Raw genomic sequence first — 20,345 nt, forward strand, 5'->3', positions numbered from 1 at the left:
TTTAATTCGTGAACATTAGGGCTTTAGTGTCATTCGTAAGTTCTCACGTGAGCCACAACTAGTCAAGAGTCATGGGCCCAAGTGCGATGAACCCCTTTGCGCCATTGTTGCTACTCTTTAGGCTGTGGGCCCCTAATGATCGTGGGCCCGGGTTCATTGAACCCCTTCGCGCCATGGATGCTACGCCACTGCTCAAAGGAACAATCTGCTTTATAAATACAAACACTCCAACTTTTTATTTAGCCAGTGAATTCTAGTACCAGTAGATATAAGAAAAAGAACAAAAAATCTTTTCATTGCTATATATGTCATTTCTCTACATAGATCTTTGTCAAGTGATCCTACAGCTATTTAGTATGTTGGGGAACAAAATGGTTTTAGACAGTTTTATTTTTTTTTTTTTTAGCCTGGATATTACCCAATTCAAATTTAAAAAAAAATTGACTTTCTTTTTCATAATACATGCACATTTACCATTGAGGCAGAATATGCAGGTCGCAACTAGGTTTGCAAGGTCATGTGAAATACCAGTACTGCACTCATGCTTAATCTTCTGATTTGAAGACAATGCTATTAATATTGTTTTGTGTGCCTTAAAGTGCAATTTCCAAGGTTCCTTTCAAATTTCAACCAAAATGGATGTATCATTTTTTTGCTCTCCTACACTTGTTGATAAAAACTGGATGAGAACAGTAGTAGTAGTAATAATATATATGTCATTATTTAATCCACCTCCAAATAAAGGAGATTGAGTATTATATTTGTTTTTTCATAATCAAATTAGTTATTAGTTAAAACAAATGGAAATTTAGTAGTCTCTGCATGACTAAGATCTTTTCATTATCAATCATGAGTTTTTAAAAATGCTAATCTTTAACAGCACCGGTAAATGATTTGTAAAGCAAAGTCTTTGTAGCAGATGGCCTCTGAAAGAGTTCCTGGAAAGCTGAACACACATTTGAGACCCCCCCCCCCCCCCAAAAAAAAAAAAAAAAAAACACGCAGATGACAAAAAGAAAACTTAGACACACAGTAGCCAATGGCTTTATGGACGATTCCACACCTGTCAAATTTAACCTGGAGTCAAAATTAATTTTCTGCTGTGAAAGGAAAACCCGTATATTGAAAATGTACAGAAATGGGCCATGCGCAGTACCGTTACAGCAGAAAATTTCGAAATTAAGTAGATTTTAACTAATTTCGACGAGCTGTTCCGCAAACATGCCTGTTCCGCAATAGTGACTTTACTAAAAGTAGCAGCAAACTGTTCCGCAATAGTGACTCTCTTTAGTCTATTATATATATTAGATAATAATATAAAAAAACACATACCTATATAAACTATTCTAGATCAATATTATGAAAATTTCGACATGGCAGCAAAAATGGAAGGCATAGATCTAATTAGATCTAGAAGGACTTTAAACACTACATTTTTAAGTACTAAAAAGTCAATACCGGGAGTAGAACTGGCTGAAAGGCTCAGAAAATCCTTGCTTAAGTACTTACTACTAATAATTAAATATCAATATGATTGAATATGGGTTAATATTAGTAAGACTAGTAAATCTAGTCTTAAAAGTTAAGAGTTAAAAACTTAAGAGTAAGACTTACTTACTACACTTAGTTAAGTAAGACTAATACTCAGAAATAGTGTAATAGTAGTAATAGTAAAAACTAAACAAGACCACTTAGACTTAAGTCTATTAGATCTATATTTATTTTTAATTTTATAATTATATTATATAATAATAAAATAAAATTTAATTATAAATAATACTTATAACTTATACTAGCAAGCAGCATTCTATTTATTGACTATTAATATTAAAATTAACTATACTATAGTTACTATACTTACTATAATCTAGATTATTCTAGATCTAGAATTAGAATTAGAATCTCAAAGTGTATCTTAGTTAAAGTTAGTTATATATACTATCTTTGACTATCTAGAATCTAATTTAGATCAGTGGTCTTCAACTTTTTTTGGCCTACCGCCCCCCTATTCGTGTTTTTTCTTTTAAAAAATCCGCCACGCCGCCCCTCTAAGAAATAAAAAAGCATGATAATTATAAGTCAAATTTGAACAAAATGTCATATGTAGATAAAATAAACTATAATCTAAAAGGCTTAATCTATTACCTAGTTTGTTTATCAAATCATGAATGTTTCATGAACAGATATCCTCCTCTTACAACACAATATTAAGAATTTTAAAATAGAAAATGGGATTCCCAAACTCAATTTCTAACATTGTTTCTGTTCTTAAATTAGAAGCAAGCTGACTATAATTTGAATAACATGTTAATACAGATATATAAATATGTTAATTGAAAAAAACTTTAAAACTAACATTCAAATAGAATAATTTAACATTTTTTTAAACAAAAAAACATTGACAAAGTGTTGCTATGAAAACTCGCAGGTATGTAATGTAATATCAATAAAATTTTTAGTGAAATGCCACTAGATAAAAAGTATTCCAATGTTCTACTTTGAATGACAGCATTTTCAGATGAGGTTATGAAACCAAGTCTGCTTCACGAACATATAGCAGTATCCAAAAATAATTTAATAATATTCATGAACAATTATAAAAATATACTATTAATGAAGTTCGCTGGATTTCGAAAGGGGTTTGTTATTGCTAGTTTTGTTTTAAGCTCTTAAATACAATTTTCATTTTTTTTTTTTGAGAAACAGATTCAACGGTTGGCGATGACTTAAAGCAGGCTAAGAAAAATTGTTTTACATGGTAGGCAACTAACGCAAATGAATGAAACCAACCTTCAAATGCTAGGAAAGAAATGGACTTTCACTGATTATTTATAAAATAAAAAAATTTAATTTTTTCTTTTATCGAGATATTAAATCTATTTTAGAGAGTTTAACAATCTCATATAACTTGTTTGTTGACAAATGAATTACTGCCTAAAGACACTGATATCTATGCCATTTAAATAACAATGCTCTCTAAGAAGAAATTAAGATTCGCTTCTATGATGTAAGTTAATAAAAAAAAATAAAGATAAATGACAATTATTAAACATCTGTTACTGATGTTCAAATTGAGTTTTTTGCAGGAAAAAAAATATTAACAAAATTATAAAATGTCTTCAGTAAAAAGAAAGTTAACATAAGAGGCACAACAGATATGTGGCTGCATTTGAATGTTTCAGTAAAATTCCAAAACTGTGGTCAAAATGGAATTATGTTTCATCAACATACATGGTTAACCTAAATTTAGTGCGTAACAAACTTAATGAATAAGCAAAGAAATAGACTGGATGTAGCCACTCGAGGAGACCTTTGCCTTGCTTTGGCTATTTTAAAGCTTGAAATTTCTAATATTGTCAGACTGCAGGAGGCACAAGTTTTTCATTAGCTTTATTTCATTTTGTAGAGAATTCAGCAATAATAATGTTTATATTAAAAATAAAACTAAATTTACAATTAAACCTAAAAACAGAAGGCCCTAATATTCAAAAATTATAAGGGGATTATTCTTAGGATTTGAAAGAAAGTCATGACAATGAGATTATTTTTTGTGTGTAATTACTGCAAATTATTTGACATAATTTTTGTATAATGATAATATTGGCAATGCCTTCAATTCCGAAGATTAAGGCTGAGTGCAGTGTTTCACATAACTACACAAACCCAGTTGCGACCTCCATATTTTCCCAAATTTTTTGCAGACAAAGCCGTTGTCTGCTGGCCGTCTATTCAAGTTTTCTTTCCGTCTTTTGCACCTGTCTTCAATAATGGCTTTTCTTTGAGTCTCAAATGTTTGTCCCACAGCTTTTGTGAGAGATTTCCAACTCACCAACTGCCAGAGAATACTTCCCTCTAAGCCAGTGAGGGCAAAACGGTGCCTGATTGGATCTTTATAGCGCTTACAGGGGCACCTCTGTAACGCCGTCCCACTCTAAGCTCGCCAAAGAAGATGGCCTTTGGCATGAGGTCGTCTCCCATGCAGGATTTAAATGTTATTGACAGCATAAAAATTAATAAATAGATATATATTTAGTTTTCCAGCATTAATTTTGAAAATGTTAAATTTTTGTTTTTGTTTCAGTGCATCTTTAGTTTCTTCTTTCCCCCTTTATGCCAAGCACCCCCTTACCGCCTCCTATTTTGCCCAGCGCCCCCCTACTGCCCCTTTGGCTCCCAGCACACCCCAAAATCTCGAAAAGGCCCCCCATTGAAGACCACTGATTTAGATGATCATGATACTAAATAGATGATAGATCTAGATTATTCTAGATCTAGCCTATATCTAGTAGTCTAGCTTTTCCTTATTGCCTTATATATATTTTATTTATTGTACAGATAATGATTATCTAGATGAGGTTCAGCCTCATATCGAATGTTTACTAATTAATTTGATTACACCCCCTTGACCACTGTGATGTTGCTTATTCAGGCTGTCTTGAAGTCAACCAATTACTCTGCAAGCGTTTGTGTATAATTGTTCGGGTGTATTCCGTGTAGTTGAACAACAATACATATAGAATAAAACAACATCTGTTTTAACGAGTGAAGAGATGTAGTCAACTCTGATGAACAAGTTCACATGGATTTATTCTGATAAAAGGCCACAGTAGAAGTCTCTGTCACTAAACACGTTGTTACCCTGGAGTATTATATCGCTAACTGATTTTCCGGTCTCTAACCCAACATATCCCAAACGTCACTTGTCCCGTTCAATATGCGTCTTCTATGGTGCGTCGCTAAAATAACTAACCTATATAAATAAGGTGTCTAACACCACATCTACATTGTAGGCCTATCTGCGTGATAAAACATAGTCAAGGCCATTAAATGAGGACATTTTTTTAAAGTAATCGTCATTTTTGCTGCCCTTTTTTTGGCCGATATAATTAGTATTTGCAGTAAAATTTAATTTATTGTCTTTAGATAGTACCGGTACCAAGGTATTTAAAAGTTTGCACTATTTCAATGGTCTCTTAATCCCTACATTTTTCTTCTTCGTTCTCATTTTACATGTCGGAGGATTCAGGTCAGTAATCCTATAAAGTGCTTTTTTTTTGTAAAAAAAAAAAAATAGGTGCTGGTACTCAGTGATGTATTGCCTAACTTTTAACTACTAATAAATTAATAATAAACGTTAAAATACAAGAAAAGTAATAATTTTTTCCACACATTGAAAAAGGTGTCGGTACGTTGTACCGGTGCGTACTGTCACAAAAAAAGCACTGCCTATATCTGAGATGAACTGCACAGTGGTTTCCAGAGCAGGCAGTTTTCCGTATGTATACTTTTTGTTCTATAGGAAGGTTTTGGGGCTAGAGTCTTGTTCGGGCCTTGTATGCAGCTTTGAAGGACTTGGTCAGCATTCTGTGGTGATGTTCCACAAGGGTAGCTTTTGCTCGTCCCGACTTTAAGCTTTGGAACATATATTGTCTCATTCTGTTGTGTCCGGTTCTGAGTCAAAAAATTATGCGTTGGTCATGTCCAGATAGCTTATAATAGGCGTCCTTTTTCTTGTGATTGGGATGTGAGCTGGTCCAATTCTCATTTATTCTACTCTCTATTATTTTCATAATTTCTTCTGGGTAGAGAGGGATTTTCATTTGTTTGTTCATTCTTCCATCTTTGGCCAGTATATCTGCTTTTTCATTGCCTTCTAGTTCAATATGTGCCGGAATCCATTGAAGAACAGTTTCCTTCCTGTTTGTGTTAAGGTTTACAAGGGATGTCCTGAGTTGCTTTATATAGGAAGTATCAGAATTTTTCAGGCTTTAAAGGACTGTTTTGGCATCGATCAGTAAGACAATTTGGCTGTTTGGTGTACAGGGTCTCCAGCTACAGAAACAATGTAATTTTTCTTCTTTTTTCCTACGAAAATCGATTTATCATTTCTTTGTTTTTTTGACATTTAATACTAAAAAATTTATCTTTACATTATTTTTCAATGTGTTCTATTTCTCTGAAATACTCATATTTACGTCTGAGCTCTCTGAGAGCAGGGCAAGAAGAGCCACATCATCAGCAAATTTTGTGAAGGAGCAAAAAGGACTATCAGATTGAAAATCATTGGTGTACGAAATGAACGACAATGGTGATATCACCACCCCTTGAGGCCCCCCTGTGTTAACTATGCTTGCATTTGATATTACATTGTTTACCAAACCCTCTGTGGTCTCTGGGTCAAAAATTCATTAGCCCATAGTATTATATATGGACTAATATTCAACGCTTTCATTTTTTCAATAAGTAAATGAAGTTGTATGGTATTAAAAGCTGATGAGAAATCAATAAAGAACAATCTTACATAAGTGTTAGGTAAGTCCAAATGTTTGTAGACACAATTTTTAATATTTAGGATGGCATCGCCAACACCTTTACCCTTTTGGTAAGCAAATTGTAAAGGGTCCAACTTATTACAAATATCATTCAAAAGAAACATTTTAACCACTTTTTCTAAACATTTAGACACAATGGAAGTAAGTGAAACAGATCTGAAGTCATTCATTTCCTTTGGTTTGGAAATTTTTGGCACAGGTACAATTATGGATGACTTCCACACAGATGGTATCTCTTGGTTTAGTAATGAAGTGGAAAAAATCTCTAGTTTCAGCTAGTTGTGTAGCACATTCTTTTAAAATTCACCCTTTTATTCCATCAGGTCCACCAGCTTTCATTGGGTTGACGTTTTTGAAAATGTTGCAGACTTGCTCTTAAGTAATCCCTAATTCTAAACATTTGTCAACTTTGACATCTTCAAAGTCGTAGATAATTAAAATCGTTAGTGTCGAAATGACAATAGAAATCATTTAAAACTCGGATAATGTTTTGTTGTCTCCTGTAGCAAGATTATTTTAGGGTTAGGACTTGTGCTCCTGACTTTTTGTTCTTGATACCACATGCCTGTCTCATGTCATTTGTCTTAATTGAGTCTTCCAGCTTGGTGCGTGTAGTGTAACTGAGTTGATTTTCTGCGTGCGTCCAGCGTGTTAGAAGGTCATGCCCAGTGCGTGTTTAATGTCCAGTGTGTGTATAGACTGCATCAGTGTTATGCGAGACTTGCTGGTTTCATTCACTGTTTACTGTGGTCTAATTTTGTCGAATAAAGCCGTTATTGGTATACTAGTATTTGTTGTTTCATTACAGTGCGGTAGTTTCTCCTCTCTTTTTCAAGAATGACGTTGAGATATCGTTGTGCTCTTTTCCTGTCTGTCGCCACTGATATATGCTCTTTTCTTTTTGATAATTTCTCATTTTATTTTTGCAGTGACCCATGGTTTATTGTTGGGGTATATCTTAATACTCTTAGTACTAATACACATGTTTTCACAGAATTTAATGTAATTCGTCACTGCTTTGACCCATTCTTCCAGATTTGAAGTGGTCTCTTTAAACAAATTTCAGTCGGAAGAATGTTGTCATGAGCCCATTCTTGTACTGTTTTTTTGAATTTTTTTACAATTATTTTTTACAATTATTGGCACTGAAGCACGTCTCAAGCAGCTTAGGCCTAGATCTAGAATGTGTTTGGTAGAATTGTTACATGATTCTGTCATTAATAAATACAATGGCATTATGCTAACATGTGGTTCAAACATAATGGTTTAACCAATAAAGTGAAGTATTCAAGATAGTGAATAAAATAAAGTAGATAGATCCAACTTCAGAACATATGTTGTCTCATTCTGTTGTGTCCGGTTCTGAAATAAATATGTACATATATTAAAAAGACACAACTAATTGAAAAGGAACTGTGATTAAGTTCAGCTTAACAGCAGGCATTCCGATAGAACAGAGAAAAATGAATATGAATAGAATGTATGGCTCATCTGTCAGCGAGCTGAAGAAATGACAAAGTGTGTAGATTTCTAAATTAGGCAAGTTTATAAAGAAGCAGAAAGAGATAGGCAAAGGGCGGGGGGGGGGAGATATTAAAGGTTCTCTATCATGTGGATAGATCGACTTAATAGAAAGTGGCTTGTTGAAACATTATAATATTGATCAAAAGAGAGATAGGGGTAGGGGTGGAGAAAACAGTACAGCAAAGAGTGAAGCATTCCCAAAATGCGGGGTGGAGTAAGTTTGCCTGATAATGTCCAGGTGGGATCATTGATGACTGCCACACACATGGCACCCATGACAAGCACCCATAGTAGGACAATGTATGTCTTTCTGGCGTCAGGGGAGATAAGTGAGTGAGTGCGACAACGTGGTAGCCAATGTAGTCTATTCATTCGAGCAAGAAGAGGAAAAGGTGGGGTTTGGTGGTAAAATTGGTTATAGGAAGGGGATGTAATCTAAGAACTAATAAATAATAATTAATGCTGTGATAAACTTGAGTGACACTGTAAGTAAGCTCTGTGACACCCTCTTGCCCGTAGCTTACTGGCTTAGGCACCCTTGCTCACCTTTGACCCTTCCCCTGTCATAGGTAGAAGTTTTGCAAGGCTCAATATTTGAACCACATATGCCATAGGAAGCATTTTAACACTCCAGCGATAACAACCTTGCGGGACTAATTTATCTAGGGTCAAGTCTAGAAATATACTAGATCTAGAATCTAGATATCGAATCCTAGATGATCTAATCTGGTACTCACCGATCACAAAGTAAACAAACAAACAATTACTCTTTCTTTCCCACTCTCTATCTCACTAACATTTTACATTAAATACTTTGTAATCCTAGTTCTTAACATTCCCTTTGTTTTGTTTTTATTTTCTGCCCTCCTTGTTGATCTTTTATCTCTTCTATTGTCTTCCTATGGGCTTGAACTTGTCTGGTAAGCCTCAGTGGGTCTTTTTTCTCAACATCAGATACTCTATAAGAATTAAGGAAAAGTAGAAAATGCAATAAAAACGCATTTAAATGACAATTTTTTAATTATCTGCAGATTTCTAAAAATTATACTTTCATCATATAAATTAAGTTTTTTGATTAGAACATTATTATATTTATTTTGTATTTAAGAAAAAGCTAACAAAAAATATTTCATAATAAGAGCACTTAAGCTTTTAATGAAGTAGTTTTATGAATTACTTTGATTCTCCTTTGATGTTGTAAAGATTTACATATATTAAATTACATTTATTTAGATATATATATAAATTATAAATATTTCAGCATCTTTAATTTATCATTTTAGTATTTTTAGAAGAAACTAAAGAATTTTACATTTACTAATTTATATTACTATTTTAAAATATGATTTGTAGATTTAGGAAATTATTTGATTAAAAAAAATTGCACTTTTCATAGGGTATAAAAACATGGGTCTAGAATGCCTATCAAAGAAATTATTTCATACTTTACCTAAAAACACCAGGCCTGCAGTTCACACTTTGCCAGTAAAATATATATCCAGGTGTTAACCACCAACATTATAATAATAATGTGATGTTAATTATAACACTTAAATAAATGATCACATTTTTGGTTGTTAAAGTAAATGGGGCAACATATTGTGTACAAACATATAAGAAATAATAATAGTATGAAATGTTCTATAAGAAATAATACTAGTAGGAAATGTTCTAACCTATGTGATCATAGAGCTAAAATAACGTAGTTACAGAGGTATTGATACTTGACTACAAATAGTAGGTCACACTGGACTCTTTCTCTCTCTTCTCTCTCTCTCTCTTTCCTTTGCACGGATCCTGGAGTCCGTCACACTCTGTACAGTACTGAGGTGATATGTATGGTATAGCAAATAATGTTTACACCGTATAGATCTACTGTCTCTGACTGTCACCTAAATATCAGTTAACAGAACACTTACAAAGAGTAGAGTACTTAATCTACAAATCAACTTCCTAACGTACATTAAAAGAAAAGATAAATAGTTTCATCTTACCCCCGTTCACTGAGACTATTCTTGTAGCTAACTCAGCCACAACACTATTTGTATACCACAATACAACGATGACTTCTACAAAATCAGTCTGTCCACTGTCCAACACCTAGGCATGTTATAGTCATCTTCCCCTTAGCTCGAACTGTTTCTGTCTTTATAGTCCTTAAAACTATGTCTAATTTATTCTAAAATTATTGTCTTGTCACCCAGACTCTGCTTGTACCACATTTTCCCTACATAAATCTAAAGATCTGTGGCGTATCCATGGTAGTTGTAATTCGTGCTCTATTGTTTGCAAATTTATTGTTCCTCAAAAACAATCACATAACTGTGACAATTGCACATGATACATGTTTAAGTTAGATAAATTGAACAATGATCTATTTAATGTTTATTTTCTTAAGTGGCTGGCATTACATTAATTTAATTCACAATCTATTTCAGCCTTAAGAGTAAATTTATAAGTGCAAATGGAAAGATAGTTGATTATGAAAAATTGAAACAAAGTCGTGAATTTCAAGACTACAAAAAAGATGCTGTGGACTTACAAATAGTTGATGTCATCAAAATGTCTGACATCGAGAAAAAAGCATTTTTTATTAGTATCCTTAATTGTTTCAATTTGTGGTGTATAAAGAATACTTTATTAGGCACACAAGTTTTAGATGGTGTATATAATTCATACTATTAACCTGAAAAACAAAATTCATCTTCCAGAAATCCCTCATGAAATACCGGGTATACTTAATCCTAGATCTATCACTAAGGTTGATGTCACCCAATGTGGTACCAGTGTGATAAGCATGTGGTGTTATCCCCAGCACTCTCTTCTAAACATAAAGTTTCCCAATAAATCTTTTTTTCTTTTTATTAAAACATACCGTAACATAAAAGATTATTACCTCCTTTCATTAATGGTATACACCACTGTAAAATGTGCACAGATTCTTTTTTTTTTTTTGTGTCCTCGTTTCTGATATTTCACATTATTGCCAGCCTCTGAAGGGTGTCATGTAGTTCAGTAGCACTGATTGGTGTCACAAATTATTGTAAAGCACTATTGTCTTCAAGCGGTGCATCACTTTGCATCTGTGCAACCTAGTGTGAAAGAGAACATACATAGGCTAAAACTAGCATTAATTTTAACCTCCTTCAAATACGGGTTTGGTGTCATGTCTCTTGTCAAAAATTCATATCTACATGGCAGGTAACTTTCAACCCTTCTAAAATGCTCTGAGTTCTGGGCACTTTCTATAATGCATCCAAAGCCACTAGAAGGATTCCACTTAAGTTGCCTGACCTCCATTATGCCCATTTCAGGGGATGACTGCATGGCAAAAACATTTTCTTTGACAAGAGGAGGACTACTTAATAAAACCACTTCTCTACAGCTCTTTGAACATAAATTGGATTCTGATACAGAAGAGCTGAAGAACTGTTACAGACTCATTAGAGACACAAAATATTGTACCAAGGACAATGACTTAGACTTATGTCCTCCCACTGTGTTTAATGCAAAGGACAGCTAACTCTCTTGCTATAGTTTGGTCATAGGGGCTGGTGCCCACAGATTTTAGGTCGCCTAGGAAAGTGCAACACGTATGTTATACATGGATGATCTTGTATTCGCTTCCTCCTTTTCAGCGTCTATGTTATGGCTGACTTTGGTACATGTGTTTTATCTTGTCTAAGGATTCAATCCACAACGTAAGCCACATTTAGTCTCTTTTCAACCATTATGGATCACTACCACATCTCACAAGCATAGGTGGCCTTAGGACAATGATATAAGATTTGTTTGCCAAGGTAGGCTGTAGTTTTCGGAAGACTGCTCTTGCTTTCCTTATTTCCCTATGCTTTCAACATGCAACATCTTGATATAGGCCTACATCTCCTTTGCTTGTGATCTATGGCATTTTACGTCTTGAGAGATGATCTTTTCCCTTTGCAACTTCTTGTGTGATTAAAGAGGCCATTGCATTGCCACCCTTCTTTCTAATACTGTTGTGTATGGCATCAGCAATCTGGGATCCTTCCTTTATGCTTGTTCTCTATGTGGATCTATCCAGTGCCACTTTTTCCTAACAAGTAATAACACTGCCTAAAAAGGTTCATTGTTCTATTTCTTCAGGCTCTGTATGCCCAATGTTGATGGGGAGCTTGTTGACCTGTAAAAAAAACACATACCTTTAATTTAGGCTTTATCAAGAAGCCTATTTTGAGTGCATCTCTATGGGGCTCTGCGTCATCTTTTGTATACATTTAATTGTAATCTAATTTAATTGTACTCCTGAAAACGCTATATTGTCTGCAAGTTTCAGTCAGTTTGGTTCAGGCCATGGGAAACCAAATGCAGACTGATTTATGAAGTTTTTTTTAATGACAAAGTTGATGGCTAGCAGAAAGAGAAAGGGGATAAAATACATCCTTGTCTCACACACTCTCAATTTTGAAGAACTCTGTTATTCCATCATCTGTTCTAACACAACAGCTTGAATCTGAATCACTATTGAGAAATAGTTGTGGTAAGCCATATTGCCTTCTATTTTCCAAAGTAATTTTTAAAGGAAACTATTAAATACTTTTTAAAAATCTATCTGATCTTCAGTCTTTGTTGCTATTCCAGACTTTGCTCGATGATGGTTCGTAGTATGAAAATCTGTTAGTGCATGATCTCCCTTTTGGAAGTCTGCCTGCTCTTTTCTGAGCCTTTTGTCTGTGGCCTGTTGTAGTCATCGTAGCAGAACAGTTCTGAAAACTTTGCCTGGATAAAGGATAATGACAGGAACATTTAAAAAAACTTTAAAACACACCCATCAGAGCATCACAAGCCTTAACCACACTGGGTCAAAGAATAAAAGTAAAAATCTTTACCCAGATATTAGGTACCTTTTAAAAGGAAATTTGAATTAAAAGAACTCATATTTATAATACTTCTATTCAACTCGTACCGGTACCTTCATGGAAACTAAAACCTTCTGGGTGGTTTTTTTTTTTGTATTAAAAAAGCACTAAACCTTAAAATGAAATACTAATTATAAAATATTTCAAATGTTTGAAACAGTGAAATAGTACATTTAGTTTTTTCTCCAAGAGCATCTAGCTCTCTTCCTTCTAACAGACTATAGTGAATTTTGTTTTCCACCAATTCCTTACTTCAATAAGCAATGGGCCAGGGTGTATACAGTTGGATCATCTGAAGAATCCATCTATATTGATAAGCTGGCATTCCAATAGAATGGCTCAGTGGAGCAGACTAGAAAAGTTGATGACCACTGGCAGGAGACAACTCTGTCCTCTTCCTGATACCCAAACTTTCCTTCAAACTGAGAGCTCCTTTATCAAACAAGTCAGCAACAACAACAATAAAAGCAAACACATTTTCTCCAACATATCCCAGCACACATACAAGAAGAATATATAGAATAAAACAAGAACAAAAAATAGAATTACTTTTTAAAAAACAAAGCCTACTATATTAAGTGTAAATAAAAGTTTTTTAGTTATCTATTGTTAATTTCAGAATTTTAAATGACGGCCTAGACAAAGTATAAAGGGGACCAACTTATACCGCCACATCTGTTGAGTACAATTTCTTTCAGTTGTTCGATACCAAACAAAAGAACTAATTATCAATAATTAAGGGGTTAATTTTTTTTTTTTTTTATTGAATCTTGTTTGTAAAAGAAATAATTGTGTAAAACTTGATCCAAGATTGGGTGTGGGAGAAATAAGGTGTACTGAGTTGATATAAGCTTTTTAATAATGCAAAATTGGACCAGTTCTCACCTAACTTTTAGGACAAAGGTGTTAATTATAAGCTATCCCACATGACCAACATTTAATTTTGCACCTCCATATGAGGCACAGCAAGAGAAAATGAAAATCAGAACCAGCAAGTCATGCTCTTATAGAGTGTCACTAGAGAAGATCTCTGAGGCCTCAGAACATTCCTTATAAAGACTAAACTATGTATGAAATACTGATCTGAAAACCATGATGTAGTTCATCTCAGTCTAATTATCTGAACCATCTATCTTGCTAATGATTAAGAAGACATTGAACTTCATAGAGAGAAATGTTGTCCCCTGGTAGTCAGATCTAATCATTTCATTTATATCACCTTATGTGACACAAGTTTTCATTCTGCATTCTTCCTAGGAAAAAATTATTATCAGGCATCATTTTAACCGGGGGGGGGGGGGCGCAGTGGCAGAGTGGTTAAGTGGTTTATAGGGAAACTAAAGGCAGTTGGTCATTGTGCTGGCCAAATGGCACCCTGCTTGTTAACCATTGGTAAAAAAAACAGATGACCTTAACATCATTTGCCCTATTGACCACATGGTCTGAAAGGGGAACTTTTTACTTAACATTTTGGTAAAAAGGTCATACTTTATTAAGCATTGTTATAGATCTTTCTCTATAAGCCACATACATAGTTTTAACATTAAGTATAAATGTATTTGTGTGATTTTCTTTTTTTTTTTCTATTTTTTTTTTTTTGGTAGAAATTAAAATGTCAAAAATTAACAAATTATAGACATTTAAAGCTATTTAGACCTATGTTTCACTCCAACATTTAAAGCTATTTAGACCTATGTTTCACTCCAACATTTAAAGCTATTTAGACCTATGCTTCACTCCAACATTTAAAACTATTTAGACCTATGTTTCACTCCAACATTGAAAACTATTTAGACCTATGTTTCACTCCAACATTGAAAACTATTTAGACCTATGTTTCACTCCAACATTTAAAACTATTTAGACCTATGTTTCACTCCAACATTGAAAACTATTTAGACCTATGTTTCACTCCAACATTGAAAACTTTTTAGACCTATGTTTCACTCCAACATTGAAAACTATTTAGACATATGTTTCACTCCAACATTGAAAACTATTTAGACCTATGTTTCACTCCAACATTGAAAACTATTTAGACCTATGTTTCACTCCAATTTTAGTCAAAGAAGACAGAAACAAAAATATTTTGTATGCTTTATTTGGAACAAGTCAGTGCTACTTGTGTTTCATTTGAAGTGAAGACTTAACTTACATCAAGATATCTACAATTGTTTAACTCTCCATGGATTGATAGAGCAACCCAAACTACCAGAGTCAGTGCTTCAAGTTCAACAGTTTTTTAAAACAACTTCCTACACTATTGCTGGACTTGTGTTTTCATTAGATGACATAGAACATGGAATTTTGAGATGTAAGTTGGCATTGAGAAACCTCACATTCATTTGTGCTTGTGAAAAAAAAAAAGGCAATTTTTGAATGCTAGAATAATACCGGGTATGTTGAAATAGTAAATAATTTATTCTTTATTTCATTTTGATACAAAAACATTATTGATATTTCAAAACTCTTCAAACCATATGATCATTTTGGTTTAGGCAAGATCAAATGAATGGAAGAAGGACTACTGAAATTCTAACACTTAAACTTAATTGTAAGAATGATCTATTTGAATGGTTGGATGCCAGAAACTATTGAGATACCGGTAATTGGATTAATGTCATGACTTGGCATAGTTTCTTTTATTTCTTTATTTATCTTTAACTCTCTAAGTTAATCTCACATTACTAACAATTCATTATCCAGGCAATAGACCTCACCCATCTTCAACAAAACCTACATTTTCACCTGATGATCCCAAACTAAAATTCATCTGCAAAACATTTGATCCCCGGATACATTTTGCTCTTGTTTGTGGAGCCAAGGTAAGAAAGTAATCAGCAATTATTTATTTTTCAAGTTATCATTACCGGTATACAATTATTATTTAATGATGGAAATATTTTAAACTCATCTTTTCCAAGAATCAATCAATGTTTCCTATGTAAACAATATCAATTCAGGACATACTATAATTGCTAGGTCATTAAACCCACACTAGATTTGATCTTGTTTTGAAATATTATTATTATTAATAAAACAAAATCATTGACACTTTTTTGTTTTCTCATTACTTTTAATGAAATATGCAAGAAGCAATCAACATCATTTATTCATGTGGGCGCACCATTTGCAACAGACAGGGCAGAAGGAGACACTTGTCCTCGTGATCTAACAATCACATAGTTGATTTCATGCAAGAAGCAAATCTTTGCCAAGTCAAGTTAAAAATCAATCTGTGTCATTTCGTCTCAGTCTTTTCCCTTTACAATACCGGTATCTCATGTACTCTTTATAGCAGCGTTTAAGTCATGACTCGATTGACACATGACATAATTATCTTCTTTTTTGAGGTAACATTTGTAATAGATAAGATAAGAAGATAACGTGCCATTCCTTGAGATGCTTGTGTGGTAACATTTAAAATCACCAGTGTTTAATGTTTTCTTAATGTTTCTAATTTGTTCACTATCTGCAATCCAGGATCCCATCTTTTAATTTCTGGAAGCATTTCCTATTATACTTATGTTCATATAGATTCTCTTTTCCTCATCTACATATACCAAATACCTGTACCGGTATCTGATATAATCTGCAGCTTTCCTCCATACATATAGAGGCTATGAACATGTTTCTGATGTAACCTGAAGGAAGTTGGGTGAATGTTTTGTTTGTGTAGGCTGAAGAGTTTCAGGTGAAACCACATGGTAGCCTTTTGTCAAGACGTGTGAGAAAGTTGAGAAGGAGGAGACTAGCGTGAGACCCAAGTGTATTTGTTGTGGGATCTATTTTGTTCAAATTATCATTTCATTTGTGTTTATATATAGATCTACTTTCAAATTGAATCAATTTATAAATGAAAGTTATATTCAGTTTTTTTTTCAAGAAGCTTGTTTATGTTTATTTCAAGATCAACGTTATGTAATATGCCTACATCAGTTTGTACTAGCTGTTTGGAGCTACACACCAAAGACTGAGTCATCCTTGTGGTATGCAATACACATAAGCAAGCTAAAATGTATACGGTACTACTGATATCAGATAGAATGTCCTGGCACCTTGCAAAGAATTCATTGGTGTTTTTTCTTACTACCGGTACTGTACCTTTTTTTTTTTAGATGGAGCTGGAAGGTGTTGAGTTTCTTTTCCTTCCAGGAGTAGGTGATCTATTTTTCACTGCTGCCATATAGCAGAATGATTAATACACAGACTAGGTCTTTAGTACTGGTATGGTAGTTATAGCAGACTTAACTGTTGTTGTGAGAAGATGAACATTGCCTATCCTGTTATTGCATAGAAATCATCCAGCATGTACATAATATTTGTCTGTATTACAAATCATCCTGTATAATCAGTGTACTTATTTGTCTGTATTACAAATCATCCTGTATAATCAGTGTACTTATTTGTCTGTATTACAAATCATCCTGTATAATCAGTGTACTTATTTGTCTGTATTCCTAGTCATGTCCAGCAATCAGTGTTTACAGTGTTGATAATTTGGATGCAGCACTAGATAAAGCAACAAGAAATTTTTGCAGCCAAGAAGTTGTTATCAGCAATGAAAAGAATGAGATTTTTATATCTAAACTTTTCCAGTGGTACAGAAGTGATTTCGGAGTTACAGATATAGATGTCTTAAAGTACTATATACATGTTTTATTGACTTCAGTAGTAGCATATTGTGTTAATAACTATAAAAAGTTGTCTTTTAAATTTACTTCAAAGTAATGAAGAATATAAATAAAATACTGGTAGTTTATAGTTGTATATAAATAAAATAGTTTAGTAGTATAGATATAAGATTTTAGTTAGTTTAGTATAGATATAAGATTTTAGTTAGTTTAGTCTAGATATAAGGTTTTAGTTTTTTGTTTTGTTTTAATGTTTGTTTATTTTCACTTTCTTAAGACATTTATTTTCACAATTCAAAAATTGTAGACCATAATTTACTGAAAAACTATTTTTAGAAACTTTGATACAGGTATTTGAAAAGATTGAATTGTGCTATGACTTAGGAGTAATGTTTGAAGCCTGTTATCTAGAACCACTATTGAATCATAGTGCAAGTAATATAGATTAAATTGATTTATTTCAGATGGATCCTCCCATTTTTAAGCCAGACAGAACATGATCGTTACAACATGCTGATTATGAAACTGGAGATGGTAGGATCAGTAGCTGTAAAATACTTAGACTACAACTGGTCGCTCAACATTTCTTGATGCTTACAATAGTAGTGGAAAGGATGGATACATTTTGTTAAGATTCCTATTGTAAAGAACTGAACAATTCAACTTGAATTTTTTAACACTAAATGGGAGACATTCTCTAAAAGAAAAAGTGCAATATAATCTTCTTAACTTCTTTCATTTTCTGCATCAGATGCATGTTGCCACTGGGTGTTGCATAGTCCTGTGAAACACTACATTCATCCTTAATCTTTGGAATTGAAGATATTGCCATATTATTATATATTATAGCACCAACCATTTTATTCTGTACTCCTTTAAAATTTAAGTCTACAGATGCGTAAATAGTAATATATTCATTCCTTTCTTATTACAAAAACATGTATCTACAGGCTATTTGAAAATATGCATTTGCTTATTAAACCAATTAAATTGTCTGAATCTTTTTTTTTGAAAATGATTGATTGCCACCCCTACTTCTATTGGTACCTGATATGAATTATGGATTTGGGGAGGTTAAACATTGTACAAGAAATGTAAATTCAAATGAAACATAAATGCAATTTTTTTTCTTTTTGAAAACTTTCTATTACCGGTACCAGTACAGAAAATGCAACTTTAGAACCAACTTATTGCTTTCGTTACAATTAGTGGTTCGTACTTTAAATACACATTGGTTTAAAATATTTTTCTGCCACAACTTAGTCTCAAAAAATGATGTTCTTAAAAATAAATTATTAGGAATTATGATCTCCCCTTTCCTCTAATTTCATGAATTTTGAACTTTTTTTTCTAGTTGTTTAAAAATACCCTTTTTGCTGACCAAGTTGGTTATGGTATTTCTTCCTATACACGCAACAGACTTCTGTTTATTTCATTAGGCACTAGATGCTGACACTTGAACTACATTTGTTTCAGTAGTAGCCTCTGTACATGTGATACTATCTTCTTGTACTCATATATTTGATGTATTTTATCTAATGTCTTATCATTTTACTAACATTCCATTCAAAATGATTAAATCTTGCATAAATTCCTCTGGATTTTTAGTTTGGTACCGGTATAAACTGTGTTATTGTATACACTAGCCGGATATGACCAGCGACCCTCTTGACTTAGTTTGTGTTTCACTCATCTAGATTTGTTAAAAAGTTTACGGTTTACTTCTTCAATAGAGATAAACTTAGGCATTTAAAAAATTTTTTTTTTATGGCTTTCTTGTTGTGGGAGACACATCTAACATACGCTACAGTCTCTGCCATGATCTAAGAAACACTCATGCCAAATTTTATCAATATTGGTCAAATGGTTTTGATTTCTATTCTAGACATACATACTCCTTACATTCTGCTATATATATATTAGATAGCGACTGAAGGAGGCCATAGACATAAATATCTCCTCTTTCATGGTGGAAGATGAGCACATTTCTCATTTCCTATGAACTCTAAGATGGCTATATAGCCTCAGTCTAAATATCAATATCACACTCCTTGAGGGAGCTCGGAAGGGTGTGTTTGTAAGGGTTGTTTTGACCTCCTTGTCTTGCACACAGCTCCCCATCAAGAAGTTGTTTGAGGAGGTAATTTTCTGGCATATGGACTAGATGACAAGGTAAACTTCTGTGTGTTGCATGTGCCAGTGCTGCTTTTGGCAAACTCAATAAGAAATATGACAAAGGGACTCTGCACATCTACAAAACTGGAAGTCTATTGTATTCAAATGTTAATTGAATTCTCTGCCTAATGTAAATCACTGAATCAGATTATTTCGTTGACAACTTTGACTGTGAACTATTTCTAAATTTTTCAAATACTCATTAGTTGTATGGTAGCTGTAAAGCAAAACATTGTAAAATTTTCACTTGGTACGAATGTAATGTGTGGCAGAAGTATTTTATGAATCTTATGTGAAAGTATATTTAGTATTGCCTGAATGTAACATTGCACTAACCAGTGTGATAAGAACATTGGTCATTTTTATTTTCCTTAATATATTAAATTTGTGGATTCAGGTCATTTTCATAGTTTAATGTGTTTTAATGTGTTTGTCTTACTTTCATTTGGCATCTTCCAATTCATTGCCCCAGAAGTAGCAATTAGTGCCTGAATAGTAAATACCGGTACTCTGAACTTGTGTATACCAGTCCAGAGGATGTACTTGGGTGTAGTATAGATGTGTTCATTAATTAGGATTTGTTTTTGAGATGTACTGTGAATAGAATGGCACTTGATTTCCAACTAGAGTGTGCTTTAAGATTTATTAGTAACTAGACATAATCCTACTTTGCTTTGGCCCCTTTAGTAATGTGAAGGTCAAAGTAGTTATATTACATTTGTACGGGTATGTGAAGAAGGTACCAGTACAAACTGAGAATAAAGGTTTTATGTAATACATTT

At 33.3% G+C, this 20,345-nt stretch overlaps 1 protein-coding gene across 1 annotated transcript; it reads left to right on the forward strand.

Annotated features, from left to right (window-relative positions):
- The first annotated feature begins 1,211 nt into the window (after window positions 1-1,211).
- LOC106063712 (uncharacterized) lies at window positions 1,212-20,345 on the forward strand. Its single transcript, XM_013222152.2, has 6 exons — window positions 1,212-1,501; window positions 10,295-10,452; window positions 14,916-15,068; window positions 15,461-15,579; window positions 17,219-17,397; window positions 17,853-20,345. The coding sequence occupies exons 1-6, from the start codon at window positions 1,374-1,376 to the stop codon at window positions 17,977-17,979; spliced, it is 864 nt and encodes a 287-aa protein (XP_013077606.2). The 5' UTR covers window positions 1,212-1,373; the 3' UTR covers window positions 17,980-20,345.

This window comes from Biomphalaria glabrata, chromosome 10 (assembly GCF_947242115.1).
Source record: "Biomphalaria glabrata chromosome 10, xgBioGlab47.1, whole genome shotgun sequence".
In the NCBI taxonomy this organism is placed as follows: domain Eukaryota; kingdom Metazoa; phylum Mollusca; class Gastropoda; family Planorbidae; genus Biomphalaria; species Biomphalaria glabrata.

Coding starts and splice junctions, on each gene's coding strand:
- LOC106063712 (XM_013222152.2), top strand. CDS start 1,374: ATGGCAGCAAAAATGGAAGGCATAGATCTAATTAGATCTAGAAGGACT. Junction 10,453..14,915: donor GAAAAAAGCATTTTTTATTA/GTATCCTTAATT, acceptor ACTTACATCAAG/ATATCTACAATTGTTTAACT. Junction 15,069..15,460: donor AGAACATGGAATTTTGAGAT/GTAAGTTGGCAT, acceptor TTCATTATCCAG/GCAATAGACCTCACCCATCT.